Genomic DNA, 14,115 nt, shown 5'->3' on the forward strand with positions numbered 1-14,115 from the left:
TTATCCAAAACAAATTGGCATACTTAATTGAGTGTTCTGAATAACTGAAACCACACAAAGGGTATTAATTTTAAAAGGATCAAAATATATCAAAATGCACTCAACACCAAAAAAAATGCACTGCATAAATAATGTGCATAGTCTCTCCTAGTTATTAGCATTATATGTTATGCTATCTGGTTATTTCAGTATCTAAGCCTGGTTTCTCAAAAAGCAGAGCCTGAGACAGACTCACATGTGGTATTTGATCTAAGAAAGAGTAAAAGGCAAAAAGCATAAAATAAGGAGGGAGAATTTCCAACATCAGGGGCAACTCTAGCTCCATCCCATAGACTCTTCTGAATTATATATCAGAACTGTGCTCCCCAATGACTAACAGGGGAAGAATTTGTCCATTGACACCCATCTTGCACCAGCTCCTACAGAGTTAACTCCTACATTTCCTATTGTCCATCTGGGAATGTCCAGCAGGCCCCTTCTGGCAGAAAGTGAGAAGCTAAGGTGCTAACTTGAGAAGGGCATGTGCCAAATTACTCCTGAGTAAAGTGAATCCAAATCTGTATGAAATCGGTCACCATATTGTGGCTGATTTTAGATATGGCCAAGAGTATTTAAAGTGGTACAAAGACTAATGTTAAATACATTCAGTTACCTGGTGACTTGGAATCAAGATACAGTGAAAGATCACCATTTTTATATATTTTAGTAGTTTTTAGGACCCAGACCTTTTTTTCAACTTATAATGGGGAACTTGAGAGTCTTTAGAAACAGAGGAATGAAAACTAAGATTTTATTTCTCTCTATGCTAATCCATGAACATAGAAAGCATATAGTCAAAACTGAATAAAATGATTGTTTACAGAATAATGTGTTCCCCAAAACAAAATAATTAGTATTAATTAATATTTTAAAATGTTCAGAAATGTAAATATTTTTTTCTTTTTCTTTGACTTTTAGACATTGAAATGCCAGCAGCAGAAAATCTTCTCAATACCTGTAAGTTCATTGACAAAGGGTTATTTTCTAATGAAATGTAATTCCTTGGGTGGCAAAAAAGAACTTCACTTGACAGTCAATACAGTGTACATAAAGATGTAATGGGAAGCCTGCTTTCAGAAACTTGTAAAAGGATGACTGTGGTTGATCTTAAATTGACTGATATCATGGATTTTAAATGAGGAAGACATTATTACATGCCATAATTGCAGAGGGTATCTAGGGATAAGCAGTGATAATTAAGAACTTAGGATCTAAAACCAGCTACACATCAGTGTTGAGCCCCAGATCATACACTTACCAACTAGATGAATTTACACAGGTTATTTAATTTCTGAAACCTTCAGTTCCAAGCCATTGTGATGATAAAAGAAGGCAGCACAAGTAAAGTACTTACAAAAGTGTACAGTTCATAATAAGCACTCAGTAGATTTCAGCTATCTGTATTTTTTATTCTGCCTATAAAAGCTTTAGGCCTAGGAACTCTCTGTGGAATTCTGATGATACAAGCCAAGTTCAGTGTGCTGAGACTTACATGCAGGCAGCTCCCTTGCTGGCCAAGACATTCTGCTTCTATTCTCCCAGCCACTGCCCAGGGAAATCTGATCCACAGGGTTGCCAGAACTTGTAGCAGGCTGTCAGAGGAGCACTGCTCTTACCTGGGCAATGAGACTAATTCTGGCAGCTGGAAATCACCCTCCAGAGCCAAGCAACACCAACATCATTGGTCCTTACTACCTTCCAGTCACAGCATAGTTATTTCTGAGCAACCTGGGCAAAACTTAAACACAAAGCTTTATTGGATTATTTTTCTTTCTGATATATTTTTACTGAACAACCCTCAAGGAACTTAATAAGACATTTTAGGCATCCCTGGGTGGCGCAGTTGAACACCCAACTCAATTTTGGCTCAGGTCATCATCCCAGGGATGTAGGATCGAGCCCTGCATCAAATCCCATGTTGGGCTCTGCACTAAGCATGAAGCCTGTTTAAGATTCTCTCTTTCTCTCCTCTGCCTCCCTGTCCAACTCCCACTCTCTCTCTCTAAAAAAAAAAATTTAAGACATTTTAAAGTCAATTATTCCAATTAAAAAATTTTGTACTGATACAATCAAAATCCACAATTAAAAATTTGTCAGGTTGATAGAAAAGAGGTATACAAGACAGGAATAAAAACAGTAGTAGGAAAGAGACTGGCCAATTTGTATTCTCTCTAGCCAGAAGACTAAGCAACCATCCAGATCAGCATTCTGAATTTGATTTGACCTATCTGAGGTTTTAATTATATTTGAAATAAAAAGTAAGGGGGGGAGAGGGAGGCAAGAAAAATCAAACAGGGTTGAAGAAAGAATAGAGTTTGGTACATGACAAAGTATGTTGAAGTACAGTCATAAATGGGATGCAAGTTACCAGGGTAGGGAGGCTGTAAGAGCTTGGTAGATTCTTTGATGTTTCTGAAAGTATCAGCCATCAAGTCTCCATTATATTCCTTAAATTCTTGAAGTTTACCCTGTGACCTTTTGATATAACAAAAGCTCCAAGTGTCATGTAAGATTTCAGCAGAGGTAATAACAAGGTAATGCTGCAGAGGTGGCAGCCAGAAGCTTAACAGACACAACAACCATGAGTAAATGGGAATTCAGGACAGAAATTAATGGACAAATATAAATTAGGCTACAGTTCTGAACAAATGCACAAACAGGAAATTGGAGTCACACAGGGGAGGTCCTCCAAGCCCACAGAGAAGCATCTTTGTTTTTATATTCCTCCGAAGGAAGTTCAGTAAAGGCCAACTTCCTTTAGGAGTTGTCCAAATGGAAGGAAGGATAGGGAAGAACCATTATACCTTTGGGTTCTGAGTTATTTGTTTTATCCTCTGTAGATTCCATGATAAGGGAGTGGAATGAAAGGAAAAGAAAAGGGAGTTATAGTTAGTGGGTCAATATGAAAGCTCATTCAAAAATAAAAACCACAAAGGCTCTGCTTCAGCTAAGTGGTTTTATGAAAAGGATGCCTTAACAACCTGAGGTTTAGATTGCATCAAAGAAAACAATCTAGAATCAGAATCAATATACAAATTTAAGGACTTCAGAGGGTTAGTGAAGATCTTTTTATGTCTGCATGTCCCTCCCCTGTGTTTCTGGTGCCTTTCCACCTTCAGGAAAGAATATCTCAAGACACATCTTAACACATTTCTGTGAAGCAATTGACCATCTAACCTTTCCAATTAATTTAAATGTTCTTGTTCATGATACAAATACCTTTCTCTAATTCAGAGTTGCTTAACCTTAACACTATTAACACTGTAGGCCAATTTGTTTGTTTCAGGGACAGTCCTGTGCCTTCTAGATTTTTAGCAGCATCCCCAACCTCTACCAATAAATACCAGTAGTGCATCCTCCACCCCAATTATGACAACCAAAAATATCTCCAGATATTGCCAAATTTCTCCTGGGGTTAGGAGTGGAGTGCAAAATTGTCCCTGATTGAGAACCACTGCTTTCATCTATGCCCACTGCACTGATTATGGCAAGTTTTTCTCACTCTAAGTGTTAGGAACACACCCATTACAAAAATGGGTCCTGCAGTCAAATATCATTTTTATTTCAAGATGTCTTATGGGTTATATGACATGGACTTCATTTCTATATACATTTGTTGAGCACCTCATAGGTTATAGGTTCTCTGGGATAGGTTCTAGAAATATGTATATATTTTAAAATATATGGTTCCTGCCCTCTAAAACATTTAATAAGGCTGACAATCTCTAGTAAAAGATACAATAAACTGTTAAGGAACAAGCTCAGTGCTTTAGCTGGAGTAACATGACTTAGTCAAGAGAATCAGAGAGAGACACAATAATAGTGAAGTTGTACTATTACTGCAAATTTGCTTTAAAGACTTAAAGAGTCCAGCAGTTTCTCTGGATCTAAATTGACACTAGAGCATAGTCCTGTTTCAGAGAAGCGTTTTACTTTGAGAAAGGGTTGGCTATCTTCATGTGTTATTCCTTTAGGCCAGATGTTGTGTATTGTAACTTAAACGCTAACACATTTCTGTCTACTCTATCTCTTGTCACTATCCCATTGGCATTTGTGGCCATTCACTCTTTCTTATAAATGTTTCAGAGCAATCACTGTGTTAAACAACTGCTCACAAAATTACAAGCCACACATTTTCATATACAACCTAGTAACTGGTTATCAATTATTATCTTCTAAATTCAAACACTTCATTTTATATGCTTCTTATAACAGATCATAGCAAGGTCATACAGACACACAGAGAGTTATGTGACTAATGAGGATGGGCAGGTGAAAATGTCAATCTATTTTGGGTGAATTCTCAAAAAATCTCATATCAGCAGTTAGTCCTAACTTCTCCAAGACTATGGGCTTTTCCTCAGTTAACAGTTAATAGTGACGTGTATTACAAGAGTTTGTTAACTATAGCAATGCATACAAAAGCAATATCAGTATCATTATATGCTAACTAACTCCATTTTGAGCAGGTTGTGGACAACGAACAATAACTCCTTCTGGCAACAAGATAGCAGGGGGCAAGGATGCCCAAGAAGGGGAATGGCCTTGGCAAGCTAGCCTTCAACAGAACAGTATCCACCGGTGTGGAGCCACTCTGATTAGTAACAGCTGGCTTGTCACTGCTGCTCACTGTTTCATAAAGTAAGCTCTGGACTACATAAAGGCTCAAAGCCACTCATGCACCTGAAAGTCTGAGATACATATCTTTTAAGAACATAGATTATACAACTATGCCTCCAACTATTCAATACTGTGAAGTATACTCTCAAAATTTCTCAATGAATTATCAGTTTTTAAAAAAAGATATATTCAGGGTAGAGTAGGAATTGTCAACAGTGGCACTATTATATTTGGTCCAAATGATTCTTAGTTTTGGGGTGAGGGGTATCCTGTGCATTATAGAATATTTAGCAGCATCCCTGGTTCCCACCCACCAAATGCCAGTAGCATGCCCCCAGGACTGAAAACCAAAAATGTCTCCAGTTATTACCAAATGTCTCCTGAAGGATACTGAGTTTCCCTCAGTTGAGAATCACTAAGCTATGCTTAATCCATTTTATAAAGAAACTGTAAATCCTAAACTGAACACTATTCTTCTATTTCTTTCTCATCATTATTTCATTTGGTCTTATTTATTTAATCATAAGTATTTGAATTCATCCTGCATCCTCCAATATATATTATAGCCCTATTTGAAATTATTATTTCTTTAAAAGATACATTATTACACCAAAAGTTTGCTTTGTCTTTACCCTTTTGTTTGATGTTTAATTTTACTAATTTCTATTGGCTTTATGTAGCAGTTATTGGTTTTATTTCTAAATAAAAATCCCTCTTGGGGCGCCTGGGTGGCGCAGTCGGTTGGGCGTCCGACTTCAGCCAGGTCACGATCTCGCGGTCCGTGAGTTCGAGCCCCGCGTCAGGCTCTGGGCTGATGGCTCAGAGCCTGGAGCCTGTTTCCGATTCTGTGTCTCCCTCTCTCTCTGCCCCTCCCCCGTTCATGCTCTGTCTCTCTCTGTCCCAAAATAAATAAACGTTGAAAAAAAAAAAAAAAAAAAAATTAAAAAAAAAAAAAAAAAAAATCCCTCTTAAACTTGAGATTTTGAATATGTTCCAGCAACACTATTTTTCAGTGCTTAATAGATAAACCCTTGATTAACAAATAATAGTAAAAGTCATAAGTATCTTCCTATTTATAGTTTTTAAATATTATAAAAGAGGATTTCTTCTATTTCCTTAATTTCCATAAGTTTACTCTGTCCCATAATCTTGCCCACTTTTTATTTAATCTTACGATCTTGTCTTATCATATTTAGCTTTCTAAATATCCTTGAGTCTTTCTGGAGAGATAAAAGGTAGTTTCCATGGCTTATCTCTTAAAATATATCTTATTAAAAAAATAAAATATAGCTTATTGCATTATTCAAAGTCTATTCATGTTATTATTATTTTTCTCTTACACATAGCTTTACTTTTATATGTTAAATGCACTAAGGTATTCAATACATATCTAATTGTTTTAAAACATATAAGATGTTAATTCCTGCAACTCTGAAATATAGGACTTCTAATAAATAAATCTATTTCTTTAGGGCCAGGGATCCCAAAGAATGGAATGTTAGTTTTGGTCTTCTTTTAAGTGATCCACAAACAAAACGAGGTATCAAGGATATTATAATTCATGAAAACTATCAATACCCCGCACACGATAATGACATAGCTGTTGTGCATCTGTCCTCGCCAGTATTATACACAAGCAACATCCGAAGAGCATGTCTTCCTGAAGCTACTTACACATTCCCACCCAATTCAAATGTGGTGGTCACTGGATGGGGAACATTAAAGTCTGATGGTGAGTTCCTAACCTTCTTCCATTACATGGTTTGAGCTCTAGGAGTTAAAAAAAATACTCTGAATCACAACTAAACCTGAGATAGATTTTCTCTGGATCATTTTGAAGAGGATAATGTGCAATGGATTGAAAATTTATCTTCAGGGGCGCCTGGGTGGCTCAGTCGGTTGAGCTTCCGACTTCGGCTCAGGTCCTGATCTCACGGTCTGTGAGTTGGAGCCCCGCGTCGGGCTCTGTGCTGACAGCTCAGAGCCAGGAGCCTGCTTCCAATTCTGTGTCTCCCTCTCTCTCTGACCCTCCCCCATTCATGCTCTGTCTCTCTCTGTCTCAAAAATAAATAAACATTAAAAAAATTTAAAAAAAAAAGAAAATTTATCTTCAACCACATTCATATGGAAACTACAATTTCCTAGGGCTTTTACCATAATTGCCCTTCACAATGGTAGTTTTAATAGAAATGCATTATTGAATAAGTAATTCATTTTCTTCCATTTTCTTCATTCATTATTCAATAAATATTTATCTTGATTACCACCTTTATGCCAAATACTGGTCTAGGTGGTTTGGATATATAAATCTATAAAATAGGCAAATATTCCTGCCCTCAAAAGCTTATATATTTAGTAAAAGAAGACAATAACCATAAAATACAATAAATAAGTAGATTACACAGCATGTTTTATGCAGGTAAGTACCAAAGCAAAACAAACAAACAAACAAGACTACAGAGGTTTGGGTATTTTTGACGGGGAGAAATGAATAGCTCTATGTGAAAAGGCAATACTTGAGCAAAGATCATTTAAATATGTGCATTCCCATGACCGTAGTTATGTAAAGATTTAGTGGCTATTTAGGTTCATAAATGCATTGGAAAGCAGAAAAAATAAATCTAAAATTAATTTTGAGGTTCAGAATTACAGTAACAGCAGAAAATCTTAAAATGATTATAAAATATAAGTTTTGGAATTTGAATTTTTCATTTTGTTTTCTAACACATACAAGTAATAAATATAAAATTCCAAAACAATTCAAAAGGGAAAAAAATCCCATTACACATGGATGAACACACTAAGTATTTCAAATATGGTCATTTTTTAATGTTTATTTTTGAGAGAGAGAGAGAGTTCAAGCCAAGGAGGGGCAGAGACAGAGAGGGAGACCCAGAATCCAAAGCAGGTTCCAGGCCCTGAGCTGTCAGCATAGAGCCCGACGCGAGGCTCAAACCCAGGAACCATGAGATCATGACCTAAGCCAAAGTCGGATGCACAACTAACTAAGCTACCCAGACACCCCTAAATGTGGTCATTTTTAACAATAGCTTGGTATGTTCATTGCATTACTACTTTGTTACTAAGAAAGGAGGCAAAAGCTTAATTAAAACATATGTTTTACATTGATTTGGAAATTGTATACAGTAGTACAAATAAACTTAGCCAGAGATACTAATATTGACTTCAGCAAAAAGTATACACTTTTCTTCCTTTAGGAACAAGTCCTAATATACTCCAAAAAGGATTAGTGAAGATTATAGACAATAAAACCTGCAACAGTGAAGAGGTATATGGTGGTGTGATCACACCTGGAATGTTGTGTGCTGGGTTCCTGGAAGGAAATGTGGATGCCTGCCAGGTAAATCCGCCTATTCCATTTTCAGGATTTTTTCCTTGTGTATTTTAATTCCAATTAATTTGTTCAATTTTCTCAAAAGACTGACAATTTTTAAAGGTTTAAGTTTGTTTTGTAGCCAGAGTAATTAATTAGAATTATATTGCCATCTGATAGGTCCTAATAAAATACTAAAGAGCTAAGCCTCTCTTATGGTTATAAGAAGCTGGGAATAAGACTGGGAAAGAGACTAAATTTGGAATAAGCAGGAAAAAGATGAAGGGAATTTTGGTAAATTTAGTTGGATTGGCCCTCTTTCACTGAGAAACACTCAACTGAATCCGACACCAAACCTAATGATCATGGAGCTTTCTTAATTTGAGTGGCTTCAACACCCTAAATATTTTATTTATTTAACAATGCTTATATAGCATCTCCATGTGGTAGCCACTGTTTTAAGCTCTTTACAAATGCTAATTTCTTCCAGTTATGACAATTCTGTGATGTATGCTTGTACTATTATAAGCCCTATTTCTTAGTTGAAGGGACTGAGACAAAGAAATCAAGTAATTTGTCTAAACTTACACAGGCATTAAGTGGTAGAACCCAGATTTAAACAGAGGATTTGGGGCTGCACAGCCTATATTCTGAATGCTGCCTTTCCTTATGCTTAATATGCTTCAAACACCTCTCAGGCTGTTTACAAGCAATAGTCCCAGAGTTAACAAAAGTACTACTCTGGTTATCTAGGCGGGCAGAATCAGGGGTAAATCCAGGACAACCCTTATTTTACTCCTTCATTTCTATGCACTACTATGTCCCATACTCTGTGCTAGGTGCAGGGGAGCTAAACGTTAATAAAGCATTATTCATGTACTTTAGGAGCTAGAAGACATACAAACAAGTACTTGTAATACATAATTATCATCTCTCATTACAGAGTCCCATCTTTCCAACTCTCACACTAACCCTATTCTTCAAAGTTATGACAAGCTTAGATCTCGATTTTCTCAATTTTCTCTCAGTCCATCACCCTCAGGAATATGACTGTCTTCTAAACTTATGCAGCCTAGAGGTTTTATTATTTCAACCTTTCCATTGCCAGCACCCTAATGACTTCACCATCTTCTACTTCCCCACACCCATGCTAATAATCTCCAACCACAGAGCAATATGACTATTTTATTGGCTCCTATATGTGAACTCCTGAGAACAACCAGGAGAAACCTTGCAGCCTTGTAAACTGGTGTCATATAATCACAGCTGAGTCCTTACCACATTATAGAATTATTGAATGCATCCTTTATATATATATGCATATCCTATATAAGCAACATTTCATTACATTGTTTGAATGTGTCCCTATATGCTCTTGTATTCCTTAACATATGACATTTCCTCATACTAACTAGAAAAAAAGAAATCATGAGAACTCTTTTAATTTCTTTTCTATATGATAAATTTATATTTGTACGTATCCTCGCATTCTAGGCTCAGCACACAAAAAAAAATTTCTTCTACTCTGCAAAGCTAATCTTTTCCCTGTATTCTTCATCCATTCTCTATCTATACAGATATTTGTGCTTTACATTTAATTTGAACTTTCTTCCATATTTTCCAAACTGTTCCACTCCAACAATATTCTGCAAATACTATCAGATCTCTCCTTTAGTACACTGTACTCTTTCTTTTTCTGTTCTTGGTCAAATCTCTAAAGAATAGTCTACCATCATTGTTCCATATTCTCAACTTATCCACTCTCTGACCCACTGCTTGCAGGCTTTTGCCCTACCAGTCCAGATTAGCCAAGATGGTCTAATTGCTAAATCCGATACATGCAGAGTAGAAGACGGACTGGAAGCAAGTACGCTAGAGATATTATGATCTATTAAAACATTTTACCTGAGAAAGGTAAAGAGGGCTTCAACTAAGATACAGTAAGAATGAAGAGGCACTGAGACAGGGGGACAAGACTGCGAGCCTGATTAGAAGTGAGGAAGGGTCTGACACTTGATCTCAGCTCAAGTCTTGATCTCAGGATCATGAGTTTGAGCCCTGAGTTGGGCTCCACACTGGGCATGGGGCCTACTTAAAACATCATCATCAACAACAACAAACAACAGGATGAATATTATTCAATTCTATTTGCTTATGAGTCAGCAATGCAACCCCATCTATTTCTTAATTTGTCTGAACTTTCTGTAAAATCTGCTACACAAAGGTTTTGTATGAAAAGTTTGTTGTTTGTGTGTGAAAAAAAAAACAGGGTAGGAATAGGGAAAAGAAAGAATACATGCTAAATTCCATACTTATCCCTGAACAAAGGGAGAGAAGATGTACAGAAGAAAAGCAGGTTTGTGGAGGTTTAAAGTTTGGGGCATGCTAAATTTGAGGTGCTTGTGGAATAACTAGGCATATATGTCCAACGTGGCATTAGAAATCAAAACCTTGAGCTCAGGAAAGAGTTCTGGCTGTACATATATACCTGAAAGTTATTGTCAGCTGGGGGGGCAGTTAAATTCATAAGCACAGATATAATTGCTCAGATAAAGAATATAAAATAAGAAGCACCCAAGATTTAGAACTCGGGTATAAATGCTCCTAAGAAGCTAACAGTAAGAGATAAGGAAAACTAAGGGGAAAAAAATTAGAAATTAGTATCACAGGGTCACAGGAGTCCAGGGATCAGAACAAAAGGGAATAGTCAACAAGTCACACAAGCCATACAGTAAGATAAATGCTGGAAAGAGTGTATCAATCTCAACAATTGTTTATTGGCAAAGTTTAGAAGGTTCATTGGTGGAAAGAAAAACCATTTAGAAGAAAGAAGAAAGAAGAAAATAAGACAAAAAAAATGGAAATTTCAATATAGACTACTACTTCAAGCCACTTAGCTGTGAAAGGAAGATAATTAGGGCAATAGAAGAGGTCTTAAGATACAGAAAGGCTGTCATTTTTTCAGACGGGCAAAACTAAAAAAAAAAAAAAAAGTGTATATTCACGGTGGGGAAAGACAGTGGAGGAAATGAAGACGTTATTAGGAAAAACAAACAAGAAAAGAGAAGAGTATTGACAGAATAATATCCTTGGTCCAAAGAACAGGTGGGGAGATTAGCCTTAGAAAGAACTAAATACCTCCATTTATCAGACGACAGTAAATATAGATGTGGGCTGATGCAGGTGAGCTAGAAACTCAAAAGAGACAAGGACAAGAAATGGAGAGATTGCTATCTATTATTCTCCACTTACTCTATGAATTTGAAACCAAGAGATTAGGTTCAGAGTCTGGGAACCTGATTTTTAAAAATTGTAAAATAGGCCTTTTGTACTATTGGTAGGAATGTAAAATGGTGCAGCCTCTATGGAAAACAACATGGTGGTTCCTCAAAAAATTAAAAATAGATTACTATATGATCCAGCAAGTCCATTTCTGGGTATATACTCAAAATAATTGAAAGCAAGGACACAAATAGAGATTTGTACATTTAATTCATAGCAGCATTATTCACAATAGCCAAAAGATGGAAGCAACCCAAATGCCCATTGATAGAAAAGTGGACAAACAAAATGTGGTATATACATAAAATAGAGTATTAGTTAGCCTAAGGAAGGAAATGCTGACACATGCTACAACATGGACAAAACTTGAAGACACTGTGTTAAGTGAAATAAGCCAGTCACAAAAGGATAAATACTGTATGACTCCATTCATATGAGGTACTTGGAGTAGTCAGACTCAGAGACAGGAAGTAAAATGGTGGTTGCCAGAAGCTGGGAAAAGCAGGATATGGGGAGTTATTGTTTAATGGGTATAAAGTTTTAGTTCTGCAAAATGAAAAAAGTTGTGGAGGTGGATGGTGTTGATGATCGCACAGTATGAATGTAGTTAATGCCATTGAGGTGTACATTTAAAATGGTTAAAATAGTAAATTTATGTTATATATATTTTACACAATTTAAAAATGGATGTATATGTATATAATACATATAATGTATACATATATGTATATAATGTATATGTATATAATACATATGACATACAAAATAAATCAACTGTTTATGTTATTGGTAAGACTTCTGGTCAAGAGCAGGCTCTTAGTAGTTAAGTTTTGGGGGAGTCAAAGGTCATGCTCAGAGTTTTGACTGTGCACCTCTAAACCCCTGCATTGTTCAAGGGTCATTTGTATGCAGATGATCAGAATCAAGGTAACCAAGGGACTGGTTTCATCCAATAGCTGTAGAAATTATTCAGGATGATGGGAAGGTCTGGAGCAAAGGAAAAGCCAGATGCTGAAGTGTTCCATCATTCTGAAAGAATGGCCTAAACATCAGTAGATAAAAACCATAAGGAGTATAGAGAGTAGTTTAGCCAAATTATACAATTCTGAAAATTGGAGAAATGTTTACATAAGAATGAAAGAGTAATAATCCAATGCTTGTGGTGGGTAAATATAAACCTTACTTTTTTTCTCAACATCTGGCTGAAAATAGGGGAGTTTAGAAAGATAATAAGAGAATTCTTCAGCACACTGATGATTTCATAAGCAACAATACTTTCAATATCTCTTTTGGGTAATAAATGAGTTGAAATTTTTCATACATGTTTTCCACTATTGTAGTGTTGTATCCAAAGACATGTACTGACATCTTTCATTTAAATAAATGATTATAGGGGCGCCTGGGTGGCTCAGTCCGTTAAGCATCCAACTTCACCTCAGGTCATGATCTCACAGTCCGTGATTTCGAGCGCCGTGTCAGGCTCTGTGCTGATGGCTCAGAGCCTGGAGCCTGCTTCTGATTCTGTGTCTCCCTTTCTCTAACCCTCCCCCCGTTCATGCTCTGTCTCTCTCTGTCTCAAAAATAAATAACAATTAAATTTTTTTTAATAAATAAATGATTATAAGCACAAAAATATTCTATACTAAAATCATTTTAATATTGAAATATCTAGGGTTTTATTTTCCTTTTTCTGTGTCTCCCTGTCTTTATTACAAAGAAAAATAAGCAGTATTTTTACCTTTAAACTATAGTAATTGTATGTATCCTCTTCTCCCTAGGGTGACTCTGGTGGACCTCTGGTTGGTGCAGATTATAAAGGCACTTGGTTCCTTGCTGGTATTGTAAGCTGGGGAGATGAATGTGCTCTTCCAAACAAGCCTGGTGTCTACACTCGAGTAACATACTACCGAGACTGGATCTTGTCCAAAACTGGTCTCTAGTGCAGAAGTTCTTTACAGATTAAAGCTTGAGGGACACCTGGGTGGTCAGTTACTTGAGCATCCTACTTCAGCTCAGATCATGATCTCGCGGTTCATGGATTCAAGCCCCACATTGGGCTCTCTGCTGTCAGTGCAGAGCCTGCTTCAGATCCTCTGTCCCCCACCCCTCTCTCTCTCTCTCTGCATCTTCTCTGTTGTGCTCACTCTCTCAAAAAGAAATAAACATTAAAAAAAAAGAAGCTTGAAAATGATCCCCTGTGAAATATTTGTAATTCCCAAGCTACACGTAACTTAGAATCACCTCTCTATATGCACATTTAATATTGCAAACATAAAGATATATAATTTTAGAACTGTGAAAACTTTTTGTATACTAGACTTTGAAAAAGGACTAGTGACAGTAATGAACCAGAACATATTATCTCCCCTATACCTCTCTCTAGACTAAAGGTAATTACATGAGTAAATATGGATTACAGTTTACTAAGGAGGTCTTTTCTGCTGATTTGTAGATCTAGGTCCCTTAGGAAATCATAGAAGAGATGTTAGCAATAAAGTCCCTTCTTAGTATATAAATAATCCCCAGCTGAATCACATCGTTGCTACAAAAATTATATATTGATAGGTTGCAGCCTAATGAATTGCAGTAATATAAAAATTTCCAAAGAAAATCTGTCTACCTGTTTTCTTTCTAGTCTTTGTGCCAATGCTAATCTCTTCTCTATTTATGGCTTCCTCACCTGGACTGACACAAAACAGCATGATAATGCCATGGGGTGCATTGAATAGATCCCAATGCTTTTTGATCTGTCCCTATTTCTCTTTCACATGTAAGTGAGGCCAGAAGATGTTTCTCACATGTACACACATAATAGCAAAATTATCCTCAGACACATGGGC

The 14,115-nt window shown here is 36.5% G+C and overlaps 1 protein-coding gene across 1 annotated transcript in view; it reads left to right on the forward strand.

Annotated features, from left to right (window-relative positions):
• LOC123596456 (transmembrane protease serine 11C-like) overlaps window positions 1-13,284 on the forward strand; it is a 53,178-nt gene extending 39,894 nt beyond the window's left edge. The window contains exons 6-10 of the mRNA XM_045474947.1: window positions 958-996; window positions 4,509-4,680; window positions 6,132-6,391; window positions 7,878-8,020; window positions 13,054-13,284. Of these exons, the coding sequence (XP_045330903.1) occupies window positions 958-996; window positions 4,509-4,680; window positions 6,132-6,391; window positions 7,878-8,020; window positions 13,054-13,215 (776 nt within the window). The 3' untranslated portion in view covers window positions 13,216-13,284. The remainder of the gene's footprint in view (window positions 1-957; window positions 997-4,508; window positions 4,681-6,131; window positions 6,392-7,877; window positions 8,021-13,053) is intronic.
• The last annotated feature ends 831 nt before the right edge of the window (window positions 13,285-14,115 follow it).

This window comes from Leopardus geoffroyi, chromosome B1 (assembly GCF_018350155.1).
Source record: "Leopardus geoffroyi isolate Oge1 chromosome B1, O.geoffroyi_Oge1_pat1.0, whole genome shotgun sequence".
NCBI lineage: Eukaryota > Metazoa > Chordata > Mammalia > Carnivora > Felidae > Leopardus > Leopardus geoffroyi.